This window comes from Ahaetulla prasina, chromosome 1, assembly GCF_028640845.1.
Source record: "Ahaetulla prasina isolate Xishuangbanna chromosome 1, ASM2864084v1, whole genome shotgun sequence".
NCBI classification, from domain to species: Eukaryota; Metazoa; Chordata; class Lepidosauria; order Squamata; family Colubridae; genus Ahaetulla; species Ahaetulla prasina.
In genome coordinates, this window is record NC_080539.1 from 308,030,143 (window position 1) to 308,050,014 (window position 19,872).

The following is a 19,872-nucleotide window of genomic DNA, read 5'->3' on the forward strand; positions in this document are numbered from 1 at the left end:
TGGACTGCCGTTGATGACAAGCCTGCCGATGGCAAGTTGAAATCCCCCATGACCAAAAGTCTGGGAATCTCAACCGCCACCCCGGCAAGCACCTCCAGCAGCTCAGGTAGGGCTGTAGTCATGCAGCAAGTGATTTAATTGCTCTAGTTATTTCTTTGATCTTATTCATCCACCTGATCTATTGTCTTTGTTTACTTTTACTTCCCAAGCACAGGCTTTTTTGAAATTCATCATTCATTTGAATCATGTACCCAGCTATGCGAATTTCTGCTTGCTAATAATCATTCAAAGGAAGCAGTCCATTTTATTTGCTTCAGCCTTTAGATTTATCATTGCTATTTGCAATCCATGGTACTTTTAATAACCATCTCCAAATCCGTAATTTTTTCTATCCCAAGCTATGATAGGTGAAAACCTATCATAGCTTGGGTGAATCTGTCAATGTACTTTTCTTATTGATATTATGACCATTATTATATCAATTCGGTTAGATTGTCTTCAGATCCCATTATGTTTGTATTGTATTATTTTGTACTTTTTACTGTTTTTTTTAATTCATTCATTGCCCAAAGTTGCCATTGGTGAAATTACTGGCTATATTAATCAATATTCATTATGTGTCATCAAACAAGTGTCAGCTCTTACTAACCACATAGATTTTTTCCAGTAATAAATGAATATAAGTAAATAGCTGCATACTACCAGGAAAAGTCTGTAACTTTCACTATTCTGATAAATCCCTTTCTCAGATTCTCTTGTTCTAGAATTACAGAATAACAGAGTTGGAAGGGACCTTAGAGGTCTTTTAGTCCAACCATTGCTCAAGCAGAAGACCCTATACCATTGCAGAGAAATGGCTGTCTAATTTCTTCTTAAAAACCTCTGTGAAGGAGCACATAACTTTTGAAGGACCTTATACTAGTAGTCTGATCTCATGTCTCCTGTCTTTTCTACCTATTCATTAGGATTTTTTCTCTACAAATATGGCACTAACTTTCCTTGTAAAATCTTAAGCAAAACTTTGCTTGTATGACAAATTAGTGCTTTGTACAGGGATTTGCACATTGTCTTTAAATTTCCTTCTTCAATATACATTTTTTTTTAGTATTGGCTGCATCTGGGCAGGAAGCAATATAAAAACCATCCTGTTCCAGATGACTCTTGCTTTAATAACAGGATATAACTTAAATCTAATCTGATTGGCATTTCTGGACATGTTCATTGTCTTGAGTTCTGGTTTGTTTTTTGATCGTATCTTCTAGTTTATGTTTGGGTTCTGATAGCTGTTTGAACTTAGTTATTGCTACTTTAGTTTAAGCTGTTGCCTACAATTGTCTGACATGCTACCATTATTTAAGATACAGAATCTATCCATGCTTCAATACATCTTGCATTTGTGATTTTGCTGAGTTGGTCTTTTGTTCTGTCTTTTAATTTTCTTTATGATCCTCATTGTTCTTCAATTTTGGAAATCATTTCATGGTTTCTGAGGTTGGGGGTCTCTGGGATGGTTTTAAGGGAGGGGTGGGAAAAGTTTATCTCTCAGAATCTTTTCCCATCCTTATTCTCAGACTTCCAAAAAGAAAAGGTTAAGCCAAAAAATCAGCTCTTTTCACTGGACCAGATCAACACATAGCCTCCTGAAACCCTCTGGCATGCCGGGAAATATAGTTTTTCCAAATTTTCTAATATTGTCCAACTAATAAATACATAGTAGCCAAGTGACTTGATGGAAAAATGAGGAAATATTTGTCTCTTTATATAATAGTAATATGACAAGAAAGCAATTTGTATGAATGGTTATGTCAAGATAAAGGAAAGGACTAACCTTCAAACAATAGTATCCAATTACACATAGGAAAGAAATAATGGTATGAATAATAGCGAGTGCCCTAAGTGTCGGTGCCATGTAACCCGTGCTCTCTTGTAAGACAAAGAACACCATTCCTTCTTCATCCTCATCTTCATCTAAAGATTGCCATAAATCAGAATCTTCTTCCATTTCTTCAAATGGTTCTTCTGTCACCTGTCATTCACACATACACACATTCTTCTTATGGGTATAAAACAAATTCCTAAATAATGCCTCTCAAAGCCACAAAAATATGTAAGATACTATTTTAAGCACAGTGTAAATTGTTCAAATATATAATCAGTGGATTAGTGTGATAGCAATTCAAATGGCTTGCTATGAGTCTTCTTATTGCAAGCATACTATATTTTTGTATTAATTAGTGGATGAAAATATAAAATAGTATAATTGTCTTAAAGAAAACAACCAAAGGTAACAATAGAATCGTCCTGTTCTACCAGACTGTAAGTCCTATAGCAAAGATAGTATGTATGAAGCACACGGAAGACTTTAAATTGTAAAACATTATTATTGAGGTATAAAATACTAGAATAGAAACCAGTAATAATGTAAAAATAAGCAACTAAGATTTTTCACCTCTTTGCGATTTAATTGAATTAGTAACTTATTACTAATAATAAGTTATTATAATAATAATTATAAAGTATGACTGTAATTTTGTTGCTGGCAATTCTTATGATTTATATTGATATATTCACCATCAATTGTGTTGTAAATGTTGTACCTTGATGAAGGTATCTTTTCTTTTATGTACACTGAGAGCATATGCACCAAGACAAATTCCTTGTGTGTCCAATCACACTTGGCCAATAAAAAAATCTATTCTATTCAATTCTAGTCTATTCTATTGATGAATATGGAAATAGATTCTATAGATTTGGTGGAAAGGAAGGGAAAAATGTTTCTATCTTCTCTGTCCTTTGCAGTCCCCAGAATGACTTCCTAAGCCCCTTGAAGGATATTTCAGAGCAGCTTATAAATTGATGCTGGAGGTTGCCGAGAGAAGAAACAATTTAAGAAAGTATAACCAATTGCTCTTCTGCTTCTCCTGGAGCAGAGGTGGTATTCAACCGGTTCGTACTGGGTCAGGTGGACTGGTAGCGGAGATCACAGGTGGGCCTGCCCACCCGCCCCAGCTCTATGACATCCTATTTAGGCACCTTTTCGAGGCTGGGCGCATGCACAGAAGGTGTGGGAATGCGTGAAGTGAGTGTGCATGTGCAGCGAGCCAGTGGTAAGAATATTGGAAATCCACCTTTGTCCTGGAGCCCAACTCTTTGCAAATAGATGGAACTATTTATGCATCAATGTGTTTGGAATATAACACTATTTGAGCTATAATACTAGTATTCACTTTCATTGTCTAATTTATAGTAATAATTAGCTAAGACTTTCAATGTTGTAAATATCATATGCATAGAATAGATATATTTACATTACCTTGTAAAAGAGCAGAATAAAATTGATGGCAAAGGCAACAAAAAGTGCAAGAAATCTTAAATTGTAGAAATTTCTTGCCAAATAGTGCTGGAGAAAAATAATAATAATGTAATTAGTTCATAAAGAAGATTCAGACCTAAAATGTTATGATAAGGAAATCTGTATAATTTTTCAAACTGCAAATCATAATAACTTTGTTTCAATTAAACTGATTATATTAACATTAATTATATTTCATGTCAAATATTCCTTTCCCTTTTCAATCTCTCTTACAAAAGGCCACACAGAGCCCAGTTGTTATTTTAAGTTTAAAATAAAGGTAAAGGTTCCCCTGTCCATTCATGTCCAAAACTGGGGGCAGTGCTCCCCTCTGTTTCTTAGCCAGCATTGTCTAAAAACACTTCAGTGGTCGAGTGGCCAGCATGACTATATGCCAAGGTACATGTAATGCTGCTACCTTCTCACTAAAGCAGGATCTATTTATCTACTCGCATGTGCATGTTTTTGATCTGCTGTTGCCAGGAACTGGGGCAAGTAACAGGAACTCTACCCTGTCTTGAACTTGGTCTGTCAGCTTTCCAGTTGACCAGCTCAGCGTCTTTAACTGCTGAGTCATCACAACCCCTTTTAAGTTTAAAATGCTATTATTTAAAAGAGATTCAACATACCAAAATTTTTGTCTGATAGATCTCCAGTACTTTAAAAAAATTAGCCATAACTGCTTCTGGCTTCTCTAACTTGTGTCCATGTCGTTTTCTTTTCTTAGGTTCTTCAACTTCCAAATATTCAGAGTATACATCATCCTTTATCTTATCGTGTTTTTCACCATCCTCCATGCTATAGGAAATGACATGTTATGAATTAGATTTTTACAATGCCCTGATATAAACCATAGAAAGTCAGCCATCGTACAAAGTTAATTAAAAGGTAAACATTTAAGACAGATGAATTTGAAGATGTGCATTTTTCAATATACATATATCAATTTCTGTAATTTCCCAAAAAACATTTTATATACAAATGTTAATGAATGCATGTATTCTAGCAATTTCTTCTGTTTAATCTTTTCATTTGGCAAGGCAAACAAATTTTAGAGAAGTACAAAAACTACATAATAATATTTTAATTGCATATTACACGGAAAATACAAATTAGTAGCATAAGATTGGCCGGGATCAGCTTTTAATTGCCAATTTTCTCTGTATTAGGACACTTATCCCATTAAAATTTCCAATCAGATGTTTGCTGTGCATGAAGGTGCCTTTTAATATATTCCCATGATTTACATTCTGCGGTTGTAGAGATTTCAAGGCATAAGAATTTCTCTGGGCTAATACTCCATAAACAACAGCTTAATAGATGATAACAATTGAAAATATGCAACAATAATGATCAAATGTGTAATCAGTTTTCAAATTACAGTGGAAACAGATCACATTTTATTACTTGACTTTGAAATTTTGCCTCTTAATACTTGCCAATGATAGTCAAGGGGATTATGTACACACATACATGGTGAAACAGCAGTTGCATAACAGTTTAAATATTATATAGTTTTAGAGTAAGTATAAATGCATTTATAATGTAAGGAGAGTTAGATAATTTTAAATATAAAATTTAAATATATTTTTTTATTCAAAAAGACAAATTATTGTGTTGATATAATTAAAAAAGGAGTGCAGGTGTGAACAAAACCATACCAGTGATCATTGACTCAGGGCCATTTGTTTAGCAATCATTAGAAGTTACAATTGCTTTGAAAAATGTTATTTACCACATACATAAAACCACTGTAGCATTTCTGCAGTCATGTGACTGCAGCCCAGGTTCATGAAGGGGTTACATGATTGCGATTTATGACCTTTGCAGACAGGAAAGTCAATGGGGAGTAGTGGGTTTCAATTTCGGTTGCTAATGGTTTGCTTGTGGGCTTGTACTCATGCGCACATGTGACGCTTCTGTGCATGCACAGAAACATCCAGGTGGGTGCATGGAGCCCCCCGCTGCTGCTGCTACCAGTTAGCCCGGCCCGGCCCAAACCGGTAGCAACCCACCACTGCAATGTGGGCAGTAAAAGCTGCAAATCACAATCGTGCTGTCTCACTTAATGACCTCAGCAAAAAAGGTTGCAAAATTGGGTGCAGTCACACAATGCCTCACTTCATTTCATTTCATTTCATTTATTTGATTTTTATACCGCCCTTCTCCCGAAGGACTCAGGGCGGTGTACAGGCAAATAAAAAACAGATAAGACAATATTTTATAAAATGCGAGATTAAAAAACTTATTATAATTTGCCTAAAAAATTTAAAATATATAGAAATTAAAACCCCGTTTAAAACTATAAAATCCATAAAATTTAAGCCAGCCCTGCGCGAATAAAAAGATGCGTCTTCAGTTCGCGGCGAAAGGTCCGAAGGTCAGGTATTTGGCGTAAACCCGGGGGAAGTTCGTTCCAGAGTGTGGGAGCCCCCACAGAGAAGGACCTTCCCCTGGGGGCCGCCAGCCGACATTGCTTGGCGGACGGCACCCTGAGAAGTCCCTCTCTGTGAGAGCGTACGGGTCGGTGGGAGGCATATGGTAACAGTAGGCGGTCCCGTAAGTACCCAGGCCCTAAGCCATGGAGCGCTTTAAAGGTCATAACCAAAACCTTAAAGTGCACCCGAAAAGCCACAGGTAGCCAGTGCAGTCTGCGCAGGAGGGGTGTTACATGGGAGGTACGCGACACTCCCTCTATCACCCGTGCAGCTGCATTCTGGACTAGCTGAAGCCTTCGAGTGCACCTCAAGGGGAGCTCCATGTAGAGAGCATTACAATAATCCAAGCGAGAGGTAACGAGTGCGTGAGTGACCGTGCACAAGGCATCCCGATCAAGGAAGGGGCGCAACTGCCGAACCAGGCGGACCTGGTGGAAGGCCCCCCTGGAGACGGCCATCAAATGGTCTTCAAACGACAGCCGCTCATCCAGGAGGACACCTAAGTTGCGCACCCTATCCTTTGGGGCCAATAACTCGCCTCCAACAGTCAGCTGCAGCTGCAGCTGACTGAATCGAGATGCCGGCATCCACAGCCACTCCGTCTTGGAGGGATTGAGCTTGAGCCTGTTTCTCCCCATCCAGACCCGTACGGCTTCCAAACACCGGGACAGCACTTCGACAACTTCATTGGGGTGACCTGGGGTGGAGAAGTACAGCTGAGTGTCATCAGCGTACTGATGATACTTCACCCCAAAGCCACTGATGATCTCACCCAACGGCTTCATGTAGATGTTGAACAGAAGGGGCGAGAGAATCGACCCCTGCGGCACCCCACAAGTGAGGGCCCTCGCGGTCGACCTCTGCCCCCCTGTCAACACCTTCTGCGACCGGTCGGAGAGATAGGAGGAGAACCACCGATAAACGGTGCCTCCCACTCCCAATCCCCCCAACCGGCGCAGCAAGATACCATGGTCGATGGTATCAAAAGCCGCTGAGAGATCTAATAGGACCAGGGCAGAGGAATAACCCCTGTCCCTGGCCCTCCAGAGATCATCCACCAATGCGACCAAAGCTGTCTCCGTGCTGTAACCGGGTCGGAAGCCAGACTGGAACGGGTCTAGATAGACGGATTCTTCCAGGTATTGGGGTAGCTGGCGTGCCACAGCACTCTCTACAACCTTCGCAACAAAGCGAAGGTTGGAGACTGGCCGATAATTTCCCAAAATAGCCGGGTCCAAAGAGGGCTTCTTAAGGAGGGGTCTCACCACCGCCTCTTTCAAGGCGGCAGGGAAAACCCCTTCCAACAAAGAAGCATTTATAATTCTCTGGAGCCAGCTTCGTGTCACCTCCTGAGTGGCCAGCACCAGCCAGGAAGGACACGGATCCAGTAAACATGTAGTGGTGCGGAGCCTCCCCAACAACCTGTCCACGTCCTCGGGAGCCACAGGGTCAAAATCATCCCAAACAGACTCAACAAGACGTGCCTCCTCTCCCTCGCTTGGATCATCCCAATTTCGGTCCAGACCATCCCGGAGCTGAGCGATTTTGTCGTATAGATAACCACTAAACTCCTCGGCACGTCCCTGTAAAGGGTCATCCCGCACCTCCTGATGGAGGAGGGAGCGGGTCACCCGAAACAGGGCGGCCGGGCGGTTATCTGCCGACGCAATGAGGGTGGAGGCGTAAGAATGCCTCGCCTCCCTCATTGCCACTAGGTAGGTCCTAGAATAGGACCTAACTAGTGTCCGATCAGCTTCGGAACGACTGGACCTCCAAGTGCTCTCTAGGCGTCTTCTCCGGCGTTTCATCTCTCTCAGCCCCTCGGAGAACCAAGGGGCCGGACGAGATCTGCGCCGGGTCAGAGGCCGCAAAGGCACGACACGGTCCAAGGCCCCAGCCGCGGCCTGTTCCCAGGCCGCAACTAGTTCCTCAGTCGTGCCGTGGGCCAGATCCTCAGGGAATGGCCCAAGCTCCGTCAGGAACCTCTCAGGGTCCATCAGGCGCCTGGGACGGAACCACCGTGTAGGTTCCGTCTCCCTGCGATGGTGGGTGGCGGTTCGGAAGTCTAGGCGAAGGAGAAAATGATCGGACCATGACATTGGTTCTGTTACTAAATCGTCTAGTATCAGATCATTTAACCACTGACCAGAGATATAAATCAGATCCAGCGTGCCTCCCCCCATGTGCGTAGGGCCATCATTTACTTGAATCAGGTCCAAGGCCGTCATGGAAGCCTGGAACTCCCGAGCTGCAGTCAATGATAAGCCAGCTGATGGCAAGTTGAAATCCCCCATAACTATAAGTCTGGGGGTCTCAACTGCCACAGTGGCAAATAACTCCAGCAGCTCGGGCAGGGCTGTGGTCACGCAGCAAGGAGCCAGGTACGTGATCAACAAGCCCAACTGATTCCTATGGCCCCACCTCACATAGAGGGATTCACAGCCGGCAATCTGAGGAACAGTGGCCTCCCTCGGCTCTAGATCTTCCTTAATGACAACCGCCACCCCTCCACCCCTACCCTGGGCCCTCGGCTGATGGAATGCTCGGAAACCTGGGGGGCACAGTTCAACGAGGGGAACCCCCCCCCTCTGGCCCCAACCAGGTCTCCGTAATGCCCATAAGGTCCGCGGACTCCCCCTGAATAAGATCGCAAATCAAGGGGGCTTTATTTAGGGGGCTTAGATTACTTAGCAATCATACTATTTAACAATGTATTTTCCAATCCCAATTGTGGTTGTAAATAAAAGACTGTAATTAAGTTTTATTTATTTATTTTGCTCTTGGATTAAATTTTCAGGCAATTCCATAAACTATCTCTATTATTAACAAAAATATTTGCTTTGTTTTTCAAGTATTTTATTAGAAGCAACACTGTGGCAAAAGTGCCACTGAAACCAAACCTAAGTTCTTTTGTACTGCTAGTTCTACAAGGCATTTGCCATCAGCTCATTACGCTTTTTTTAATCCAATTTTTTGAGACACTTCAAAAATTGTTATTTGTACTATTTATTAAATAACCACAATAAAGCTTTCTCTCTAAAAGCTATATTATGGTAAGCTTCCCTCACAACTATTGCCATTAGTCATTGATGTTAGAGTTTAACTTTGCTTTGTATGTTTTATTGAATATATTTTTTATTGATGAATGACCAAAGTAAAATTTCTGTCCATCAGCTCCATTAGAATAACTGGACTTAAAATATGGACAAAAAAGTTGACTGTTTCACTGTAAAATTATTAGACAGCCTCATTCAATATATTCATAAAGTTTCTTCAACCACATTTTCTAACATTAAAAATACACAACAGTGTTTAACTACACTCGGAGGCTTCAGTTAGTCCAGAATGCAGCTGCGCGGGTGATAGAGGGAGTTCCACGTAGCTCCCATGTAACACCTCTCCTGCACAGACTGCACTGGCTACCTGTTACCAATGTTGGCTGGCGGCCCCCAGGGGAAGATCCTTCTCTGTGGGGGCTCCTACTCTTTGGAATGAACTTCCCCCTGGTTTATGCCAAATACCTGACCTTCGGAACTTTCGCCGCAAATTGAAAATATATTTGTTTATTCGCGCGGGGCTAGCTTAAGCTTTTTAAACTGTTTAGTTTTTAAATTTTAAATTCTATTTATATTTTAAATTGGGGTTTTTAGATTTTAAATATTTTAATTTCTCAGCCAATTGTGTAATAAGTTTCTTAATTTAGTTTTTTAAATTGTATATTGTGTATGTTTTTTAGCCTGGCTGTACACCGCCCTGAGTCCTTCGGAAGAAGGGCAGTCTAGAAATTCAATAAATAATAATAATAATAATAAATAACATAGCTTACTCAGCCTTCTCAGATTCTGTTCTTGTTTCTGATTCATCATCCCTTGTAACTTCAGGTAGCTGAAATATTTTGAAAATATACAGAATGTTTGAATTAATTAAAAACAAGTTGATGACTCTTATCTATCTATCTATCTATCTATCTATCTATCTATCTATCTATCTATCTATCTATCTATCTATAATACACAACACATGCATTGTTTTACCTACCTGAATTTTCTTCTTCTTACGAATGGCACTTTCCAAAGAAGGGGGTGTTTCTGATCCAATAATAACAGCAATGTCCCCAAGGCCAATATCATGACCATGTTTTGATCCACTTTCTTTTTTTGTATAAATATCAAAAATATCTGATAAGAGGTCACTTTCTCCTTTTTCTTTTTTTACAAATTGCACGATTTCAGCTGCAATGCCATGTTCCAAAATTTCCACTTTTTCTGCTTCGAGCACATCGTCATGAATTCCAAACTGTGTTGGATCAGGCATGTCTCCTAGAATTTTGGTGACTCTTATGTTTTTGGCCCCTTCAACCAGGCCATCACCAAACACAGTACTCCAAAGAATCTGAAAAATGCTCCATATTATAGTAAGAAACATTTGAAAGAATCCTATAAATAGCATCCAAAGAGAAGAAAAGGAGACTTTCACCAGTTCTTTAAAGGTCATTTTTTTCACTTTTCTATACTGTTTCCTTAGATTTTTCAGTCTAATGGTCTTGAGAATTGTGGCAGCATATTTCTTTACTGCAACACATGCCATTGCAAATGCTGAAGCTGATTCAAAAGATTGTTCTTCTTTCTCGTCTTCGCCAACCTCCCTCAGATAACAAGCTTCACTCTCTTCCTCCTCCTCAATTCTGTCAATTGTATCAGTTTCAGAGATCTGAGATGCCAATTGCATTTCAAAAATGGTGTCCTCACAGAAATTGACAAAAAGCTCCATTTTTTCTTGCTCTCCACCTTCATTTACAACATCAAAAATAAACTGCCTTTTTGATTCTTTCACTTGGGGCTTTTCCCACTGTGTCCTACTGGATTCACTAATCTCAAAATAAACTCGTTCTATCTTCTTGGCACTACCCATGATCTCAATGCGTCCCAGATAAGGTTCAAAATAATTAAGGACACTTTCTGCCGGATGTAATAGAGTTTGAAGGCGTGAATCATTTGGCATGTGTTCTGAGAGATTTGTTAAGAGCACTGCCACATTAAACCCAATATCTTTGGCTGGCTTGTGAAATCTTTCAACAAAATCAACATAGTTAAACATATCATTTTCATCAGTTTCTGCACAGGATAGTAAAAAGTCAATTTCTGATTGCATATACTGCTTCTGACCTTCCATGGCTTTTTGAAACTCCTTTTTTGAGATTATTCCTTTCCCTTCCGAATCATACTCTTTGAAGGCTTCCGAGTTTGTTAAATCTTTCAGCTTAAGAAACATGTCAAAGAACTTCAAAATCATTTCTACATTGCTTGATGACTCGACCAGTGTATCTACCATCTGTTTTCCAATTGTGCCATTTACAATGTTACCTAAATCACAAATGTAAACATTATTTAATTGAAATGCAGATATAATGTTTAATCTATAATCACCTTTAGAAATGATTACAACTATTTCCAGTTTTATAATGTTGCTTTAAATTAGCTTTGCAACCACTGTTCAACTATATTATATGTTTAAATCTACTGAATTTTTTTCCCCAAGTTACAAGGCAGAATTACTGTGGTAGATAGAATACAGCTTAAATTGAGATTATTTTTTTTCAAATTAATTTTATTGTGACTTATAGCAATGGAAGGAATAACACTTTATAAAAGATTCCACCTTCAAGCAGTGACAACAGCATCACCACCATATCCTTCAGAAGATCCAGTAATTCCTTCAGCAATTCAATTTGGCTGGAATCCTAGGATACATATAAAGTTAACTTTTACTTTTAAAAGGATCTAAACATCAACTCAATTCACCATGGTTATGTTTTACATGATTGGAATCAATGAGCTATGTGTGTCTGGCAGAATGCTTACGTGCAGAAAATGCTATCCAAGGTAAGGCATAGAACAATGAAAGCTACCTTATCTATTCCATTGAGGATACATGGCAATCTACCAACTCCAGAGTGTCACACAGCAATCTTCCATAGCAGTTATTTCCTTTTAACTAAAGACCCTAAGGACCAAATCTGAGATCAACTGCAAAGAAAGCACTTTGGAACCAAAAGAGATGGCAGAAATTTCATAAATAAATGCAGCTGATCACTGAACTACTATGCCAGATAAAAGGATATCTGGAATAACACTATACAATTACACTAAAAGATTTCAGTGACTGAGTTATATTAAGCTGCCCCTTGAACAAGATGCCACTTTCAAGTTATCAAGGCGTTATCTCATTATCCAGTTTGTTCTTTTCCATAATGTCTGTGTGTCTCTGAAATCTCCCCCAGAGGATTAGACAATTATCCAGAACAGTGTAAGACATATTAAGACGTGTGGAAAGAGAAATAGGAATAGCAAAAACTGCCCTTTAGCGACAGGAAATTATTCTGTGAATCTCTGGAAGGAAATGGATCCATGCCATTTTTAAAAATGTATGCCTTCTCAAGAAACATCAAAAGGACATTTTCTAAGACAAATAGGAAGTACTCTTGATGTTGGAATAAATAGATAGGATAATGTGATGGACATTGACAGGTAAATTACACATATTGTAAAGAACTATCTTGTGCTAGACATTTTATTTTTGCTTTTTTTTTACACAAAGTACATTAAATTATGAGTTTAACCAGTATCAGTGTGTTGAAAGAAAGAATATAGTTGAAGAATTGGATTATCAATTGCTGCTAATCTTATTAACTATCTACCATCTCTTGAATCAGAAGCAGCCTACCTTAAATACCACTTGTTAGAGAGTGATTTTTCTTCTATACACACTTCTGGGCTTCCTTGGTGCATTTAGCTGGTCAACTTGTGACTTATAATGCTAGATCACAACAGCCTTTGATCAAACTTCTAACTGAAATCTTGCATTGAAATAACAGAAAACACTTCTTGCTTGGGTTTTAAATTTTGGTAGTGGTTTTCTCTCCAAGCTTGCCATTTAGTTTCTGAATGTTTCATTACCAGGCTAGGTAACATCATCAGTGGGAGTTTTGTAGAAGTGTTTTGTCCTATTCCTCTTTAGTTTACATAAACAGCAACATTGTATACAGCATATACAACAATATACAACATAAAAAAATGAATTGCAACAATTGTAATCAATTCTATGTCAGACAAACAGGAAGGCAATTGAAAACAAGAATTCATGAACATCAGCTAGCAGTTAAGCAGCACAACCAAAAATCCCTGATCTCAAGCCACACTGACAATGAACACCACCAGTTCGATTGGGAAGGAACAAAAATCATTGGCCATGCCAACATCTACTACACACATGAATTTATTGAAGCCTGGTACTCTACAAAAGGATAATTATCAAGCATATTCATTTAGATCCAGCATATGAACACATAAGAAACCAAACCATTTGAATGATCAATCAACAGAGACCCAATCAACTTCTCAGAATTTAAACATAGCACCAAACAAATGGACAGCTGACCATACTGGCACACAAGACATATACATGCTAAAGAAGACACTTCTGCAAAATTCCTACTGATGATGTTACCTAGCCTGTTAACGAAACATTCAGGAACTAAAAGGCAAGCTCTGAGAGCAAGCCACTATCAAAATCTTATGTTCTTAAATTCTAATCTGCTCATTGTTGTGCTTTAATCCCGTGTTCATTTAAATCAGAAATCCTGGCTCTCTAATAGATCAAACTTGACTTTCCCCATTTCAGGTGGGGAACCAGCATCTCTGGTTTAATTCAAATCAGGATTACAGCACTTAATACAGAATATGTGTGTGTGGTGGGAGAATACTGGGACAAATAAGCAGGCACATAGGCTGTGATCATTATTTCTACCTTCACAAACCTTAGTTTATGAAATATGAAATAAAATGTATATACTTGATCAATTCATTTACATTTTCAGCAAAGATGATGAATAAAATGTACCTGTGAAAGCTTCATTTGCATGTTAGCAAAAACATGAAGAAAGCCAACAACTGCATCCCATAGTCTACTGTGAGCCAAACTCTGCTGATTTCCAATGCAAGGCCCCTACAATTAAAGAATGATATTTTAAGCTTTCTTTTTGAGCATCTATCCTAATACATACTGTTATTATTTAATTATTGATAGCATGCTCTAAATCTACAAATAACTGACAATTTAGTAACAATGAACCATATAAAGCTTAAAACACAGTAATGATACAATATACTCTAAAGCATGAGATATAGTAACAATGAATAAGAATTGTAACAAAATCATCATAAAATAATTTGATAATATTTATTAAAATCATCAAAAATAAGAACTTCTAGAAATCTAAAATTGACAGTCAAACAGCTTCTTAAAGATGCTGTTCCATAAAACTGATCATAGCAGAAAAGGCATAAACGAGGCTATGCAATGAGCAAAGGTAAATGGAAAAACAGAACATGAAACAAAATGAAATTGGATGCAAATATTAGAAGGTGAGAAGGCATTTTGAGACAACTTTCTGCAGGTAAAATACTATGAATGAGGATTTGCTTGAACTGAAATTTTCATTAAAACTGTGTCAAAGAATTAATTCACTTTATATCCCTTTCCAATTCCTTAGCTTGGAAGGAAATACTGTATATATTTTTAACAGATGTAAAATCTCAGTTTTCACCCCCACCTCCCCCGCCCAACTATCGTACATAAAAAGATCTGGGAGAATAACACCCCTATAATCCCAAAGGTGCTTCTTCAAGAGTCAACTGAACTTTCTGGTTTTTCTTTGAAGACATTTTGCTCCTCATTCAAGCAGAGCTGAAGAAGTTTCTTGGATGAGAAGCGAAACGTCTTCAAAGAAAAACCAGAAAGTCTTAGTCTTAGACTTAGAATAACTTTATTGTCACTCTAAATTTACACGAATTGGTATACATTAAAATCAAATCTCGTTGCATACAGCGCTCAAAGGTCACCACCTCCAATATACACTACATAAACCTGACTAAATAAATAAATAAATATGCATACAGTATACTCACATATATTATATGACACAGAGAAACAACACAGTCTAGTTCAGATGAACACATGCAAATGGTGAGAAAAACAAATCTTGTGAGTTTACCAGATGGATGGCATAGGGAACAAAGCTATTACAGATTCTGGTAGTCCTGCCAGAAATACTTCAAAACCTCCTCCCAGAACAACAGAATCAGACCATAAAGTGGGTGTGTGGAATCTCTAACACTGCTTTGAGCTCTAAGCACTATCGTGCTTATAAGCAGCATCCTGAATAATCGGAAGCGAGCTTCCGATAATCTTCTCAGCTGTCCTCACCACTCTCTGTATGGCTCTTCTATCTGAGCCACTGCTGCCACCAAACCAAACAGTGATGCAGTTTGTTAAAAAGTCCAGTTGCCTCTTGAAAAAGCACCTTTGGGACAACCATGACCTGGATGATTCAGAATATCCATAAACAACCTGTAGATATTATCTACATTCTTTATTTCATTTTTTTTTAAAAAAATGATTTTACAAATGGTAGTAATCATGAAATCCCACTAATTCCAGTAAAGTAAACCTTTGGCATCCATTCATGTATATCCATCCATCCATCCATCCATCCATGTCAGAAAATTATATAACAAAGTGAAAGGTTTCACCTACTTGTATATATTCAGTTAGTGAATTAAAAATCTGTTTGGTTACAGCCAAAGCCTTAGAGAAGTTATATTGTCCAGATTCATCAATTATATCTTTGCCAGAATAGTACCAATAAAAGTCACTGATTGATTCCTAAGAATAAAAAATATGTGGTTTTTCCTGTATATATTAAAGAAGTAATAATCAAGTATTCCAAAAGTAAATTGTAGTATATATTTATCATTTTTATATTTATCATTTTTTCTTGTTATTATGATAAAATCTGTATTTATGCCAATAAATTCTGAATCCAAACAATAGCAAATAGAAAACTACTCACTTTTTAAAAAACTCCAAGAGCATATTTTTATTATTTCATTAACTATAAAATACTTATTCTATAAACTTCCTATAAACACTATAAACTTCCTATTCTGCATATCAATTAAATTTACTTTTAGATGTTAAACAATGTAACAAATCGTGTTACATCACAATATGCATTTAAAACACCTTGAAACAAAAGACTCTTAACCCAGGGATGAAATCCAGCAGGTTCTGACAGGTTCTGGAGAACCGGTAGCGGAAATTTTGAGTAGCTCGGAGAACTGGCAAATACCACCTCTGGCTGGCCCCAGAGTGAGGTGGGAATGAAGGTTTTGCAATATCCTTCCTCCAGGAGTAGGGAGGGAATGGAGATTTTGCAGTATATTTCCCCTGCCATGGCCACCAAGCCATGCCCACCAAGCCACGACCACAGAACCGGTAGTAAAAAAAATGGATTTTTTTTTAAATTTACATTTATATCCCACCCTTCTCCAAAGACTCAGGGCGGCTTACAGTGTGTAAGGCAATAGTCTCATTCTATTTGTATATTTACAAAGTCAACTTATTGCCCCCCAACAATCTGGGTCCTCATTTTACCTACCTTATAAAGGATGGAAGGCTGAGTCAACCTTGGACCTGGTGGGACTAGAACCTGCAGTATTTGCAGGCAGCTGTGTTTTAATAACAGGCTTCTTACAGCCTGAGCCACACCACGGCCCTATCTTAACTATTATTATTTTACCACTATCTTAACCCAAAATATACCCCCATACAAACCATAAGACATAATGAGCAAACATATACTGTTTATTAAATTTTCTCCTTGGTCCTGAGGTCAGGATCAAGTAAAACCACCTGGAAAAGTGCTCCAAAATCAGGATTCCAATCTAAATAAGGTTTAACTTCTGATAATCTAATTAGAAGAATTACTAACTCACAAATTAACTTTTAAAATGTAGATTTTAAAAAAAAGTTAATGCATGACTGCATGCTGCACATACTTAAATGCCTGTTTCAGCTTTTCTAGCCCTAGGCATATTAAATAAACTGACTTTAATTCCCAGAATTCGTAGCCATGACAAAGCTGTGTGAGAAATTATGGAAATTCAAGTCTTTTGTGCCTGGATTAGAAAAGGCTGCTTTACTTAAATATCCTGCCTGTTGAGTCAGGATCTGGATAGTGATATTCCTGGAGCCTGGGTTTCACATTCCTAGGAATTGGATGGAATCAGTTGACAAGTTCCCAATCTGTCCAAACAAATTCCTTTTTTTTAGTTTTGCAAGTTTCTTTGGACTGATCTTTAAGTGCCTCAGTGAGATTGGCCTAAAAATCCCTGAACATCAGTGTCTTTACTGCTGTGTATAAAACCAGGGGAGGTTTGAAAATCAAGCGCAGTTTATTTGTTTTCTCGGGGAAACAGCATTCATTTTTAATTCCCTTATAGTGTCTGCAAATATAAAGCAAAGCAATATTTTAAAAATGAGTTTTTCCTCAGACATAAAATACTTCAGCTTCACACAGATATTAGTAAGAAAAGAAAAACCTGAGTGTTATTCAAATCAAATATTTAAATCCCAGTATGTTTTTGCCTCAAATTAAAGTTAGGAGGAGCCATCAATATACTTCTAGGTTTTTTTCAAGCTTAGATTTTACAGTTTCTATTCAAATTGGTTGCCATGCTGCTTCTCTTTCAATTAATACAATATAATTGAAAAAGAGGACACAATTACTGCATCATGGAACTGTAAGAAGGAAAAAGAATAGACACCAAGTGTGATGAAAGCAAAAATGGCAAAGGATTTTCAAAACAGAGTGATATAATATAGAATATTTTCTCTGCTTACCTGAAGCCGCAAAAGATAATCTACTGTGCTAATGATAATATTCACTGTTGTAGTATTGCCCATTTGTGTGCGCAGGTAATTCTGAAAATCTGAAAGGTAAAATAATTTGTGCTATCTAAATAAAAGATTCAATATAGTCTTACTTATTTTCATAATTTTTTTCTTCATGAAAATGAAAAATTGTGTATTGTTCTGAAAGGAAATTGCATTCATAACCATCCCGATGGATACCACAGTAATTGTGTCTAATAATATGAAAGAAGTGCAATCTTTTTAATGAAAGTTATATGAAATAGTAATTGCATAACATATTACATAGCAAAACTTCTCACTTACTAGATTTGAATTTAATAAAATGATAATTTGATTTGTATCTTGAACGAACTTATACATGTGAAAAATTATTTCTGAGTCCACCTCATCTGAGAAACTGATTAACTGTTGAATTGAAAATCAATTTAAGTATGAAAGATATTGGAATAACTTATTTCCCCAAAGATTTAAATCAAACAATAAATTGCTGAAAATATGTTGCACATCACTTACCATTGTTATGACCTTCACACAGGAGTTGTAAAAATCTAAATAGATCTTTAGTAAACTCATCATTCTGTAGTACTTTCTCACCTTGAAAATATACAGTACAATGAATTACGTGATAATCAATTGTTTCTAAACATGCAAAACAAATAGTCTTTCAACAGCATCCTTCAAACTAAGTGATTGTAATAAAAAGCAAATACTGTAAGCTAATTTACAGTAGTTTGTTCTTTAAAAAAAGAAATACTTTGGGGAAATGATAAAAGCAAACTATAAAACAGAAAAAGCAAAGCTAAAATATTTAGCACTCCAAAGCATTCATGATCAAACTACAGGACTAAAACTCTAATAGGAAATGGTTAGTCATTATCAAACCATGCCTTAGGTATGAAAGACGCTTCTTTAATTAAGCATCAAATTGTTTCTTCAAGCCCCATACACAATCATCTGCAGACCATGAAAGTTAACCTAAAAGATATCTATAAAGATGCAATTAAAGAAGATTTCTTTCTGTATTTGCCACACACAATAGCATCAAAAGCTGTAAACCCAAACATACCACGCTCACGTATGATGACTGTGGATTAAAGAAAAATAATAAGAAAACAAAATAAGCAAGTTATAATTACATTATATATTTTATTAAATGTTTTCTTGGAAACTAAATGAAAAAGCATAGTTTAACCACACATCATTTTAAGGAGGTTAAATAAAGAGACCTTAAGTGAACTGAATAATTGGGCTGAAAAAGAAAAAGAAATTAAATGTATATTTATCTGAATTCATTCATTGTACATACGTGTTCCTTCTTCAGTAACCATTCCAAGACCTTCTGCTTTATTTTGCCTCTCGAAGGCATTCAAATCAAGAACACTTATAAAAAAAAGACAATAAAGAAAAGATTGCTGAATCAAATAAGACTGGATAATAATTTAGCAAATCATTCAAACAGTAAAAAATGAATTATAAAGGTTTAAAAATGATACATTTGAACGATGAACAGTTTCACTGAAATCAGTATTAAACGCTTCTCTATCAATATTACCTCCTAAACCCAATCCAGTTTTTCAATATTCTTTCTGTTGATATCAGTGCAATATATCAATTGAGACAAAAATTAGCTTAATTCACTAAATGCTTTCTCCTTTTTTTTCATCAACGGTAAGGGCAGTAAGAATCTGGTGTTCCTGGATAAACAGATTTATTCTTTAAACTGTTGTTATTATTAACAATAACAACCAGTTAAGAATGCTGGCATGAAAATATTGTAAAGATTCTTAAAGGGCAAACTAATGCATGCCCCAGAACTAAATCCATCCATTGCATCTCAGTTCACATTATCACATTTCCCCAGAGTTTTCAAAAAAACATGAATTTGGAAAAGTATATCCCACTGAAGATGTGAAAGATCAGATTAGGACAGATCTTCAGAGAGAAAATCTATCTATATAGTCATTGACAACACTTGATAGCACATAATCAGTCAAAATTCCATTCATACATGCAGCTGAGCACAGAAAGTATTTACCTGCAAGATTGCATTAAGCCAGAGATAGATTGAAAAAAACCAGCATCCTTTTTCTCTTTCAAATAATCCAACATTTTCTGAATCAGAGATTGAAAAAAAAATATTTTAAAAACAGTCTGAATTTGTTTAATGACAAGAATATATTTTTGCTAGGACAAGAATAAGTTACAATCTTAACATATTATTATTGGCACCTTTGGGCTTGGCTTGGGAACTTGGATAATGTAAGCTTATATATGGTATGTTTGAAGGCTGCCTTGGCTGGACCCCTT

At 37.2% G+C, this 19,872-nt stretch overlaps 1 protein-coding gene across 1 annotated transcript in view; it reads right to left on the bottom strand.

Moving 5' to 3' along the window:
• The window catches only part of RYR3 (ryanodine receptor 3), a 343,388-nt gene that overhangs the window by 26,562 nt on the left and 296,954 nt on the right, over window positions 1-19,872 (bottom strand). Inside the window, exons 80-91 of the mRNA XM_058162131.1 lie at window positions 19,601-19,677; window positions 18,872-18,945; window positions 18,079-18,159; window positions 17,533-17,621; window positions 15,385-15,513; window positions 13,690-13,794; window positions 11,449-11,530; window positions 9,829-11,153; window positions 9,617-9,675; window positions 3,982-4,150; window positions 3,314-3,400; window positions 1,829-2,026 (exon numbers count right to left, since the gene is read on the bottom strand). Coding sequence (XP_058018114.1) covers window positions 1,829-2,026; window positions 3,314-3,400; window positions 3,982-4,150; window positions 9,617-9,675; window positions 9,829-11,153; window positions 11,449-11,530; window positions 13,690-13,794; window positions 15,385-15,513; window positions 17,533-17,621; window positions 18,079-18,159; window positions 18,872-18,945; window positions 19,601-19,677 — 2,475 coding nt within the window. The remainder of the gene's footprint in view (window positions 1-1,828; window positions 2,027-3,313; window positions 3,401-3,981; window positions 4,151-9,616; window positions 9,676-9,828; window positions 11,154-11,448; window positions 11,531-13,689; window positions 13,795-15,384; window positions 15,514-17,532; window positions 17,622-18,078; window positions 18,160-18,871; window positions 18,946-19,600; window positions 19,678-19,872) is intronic.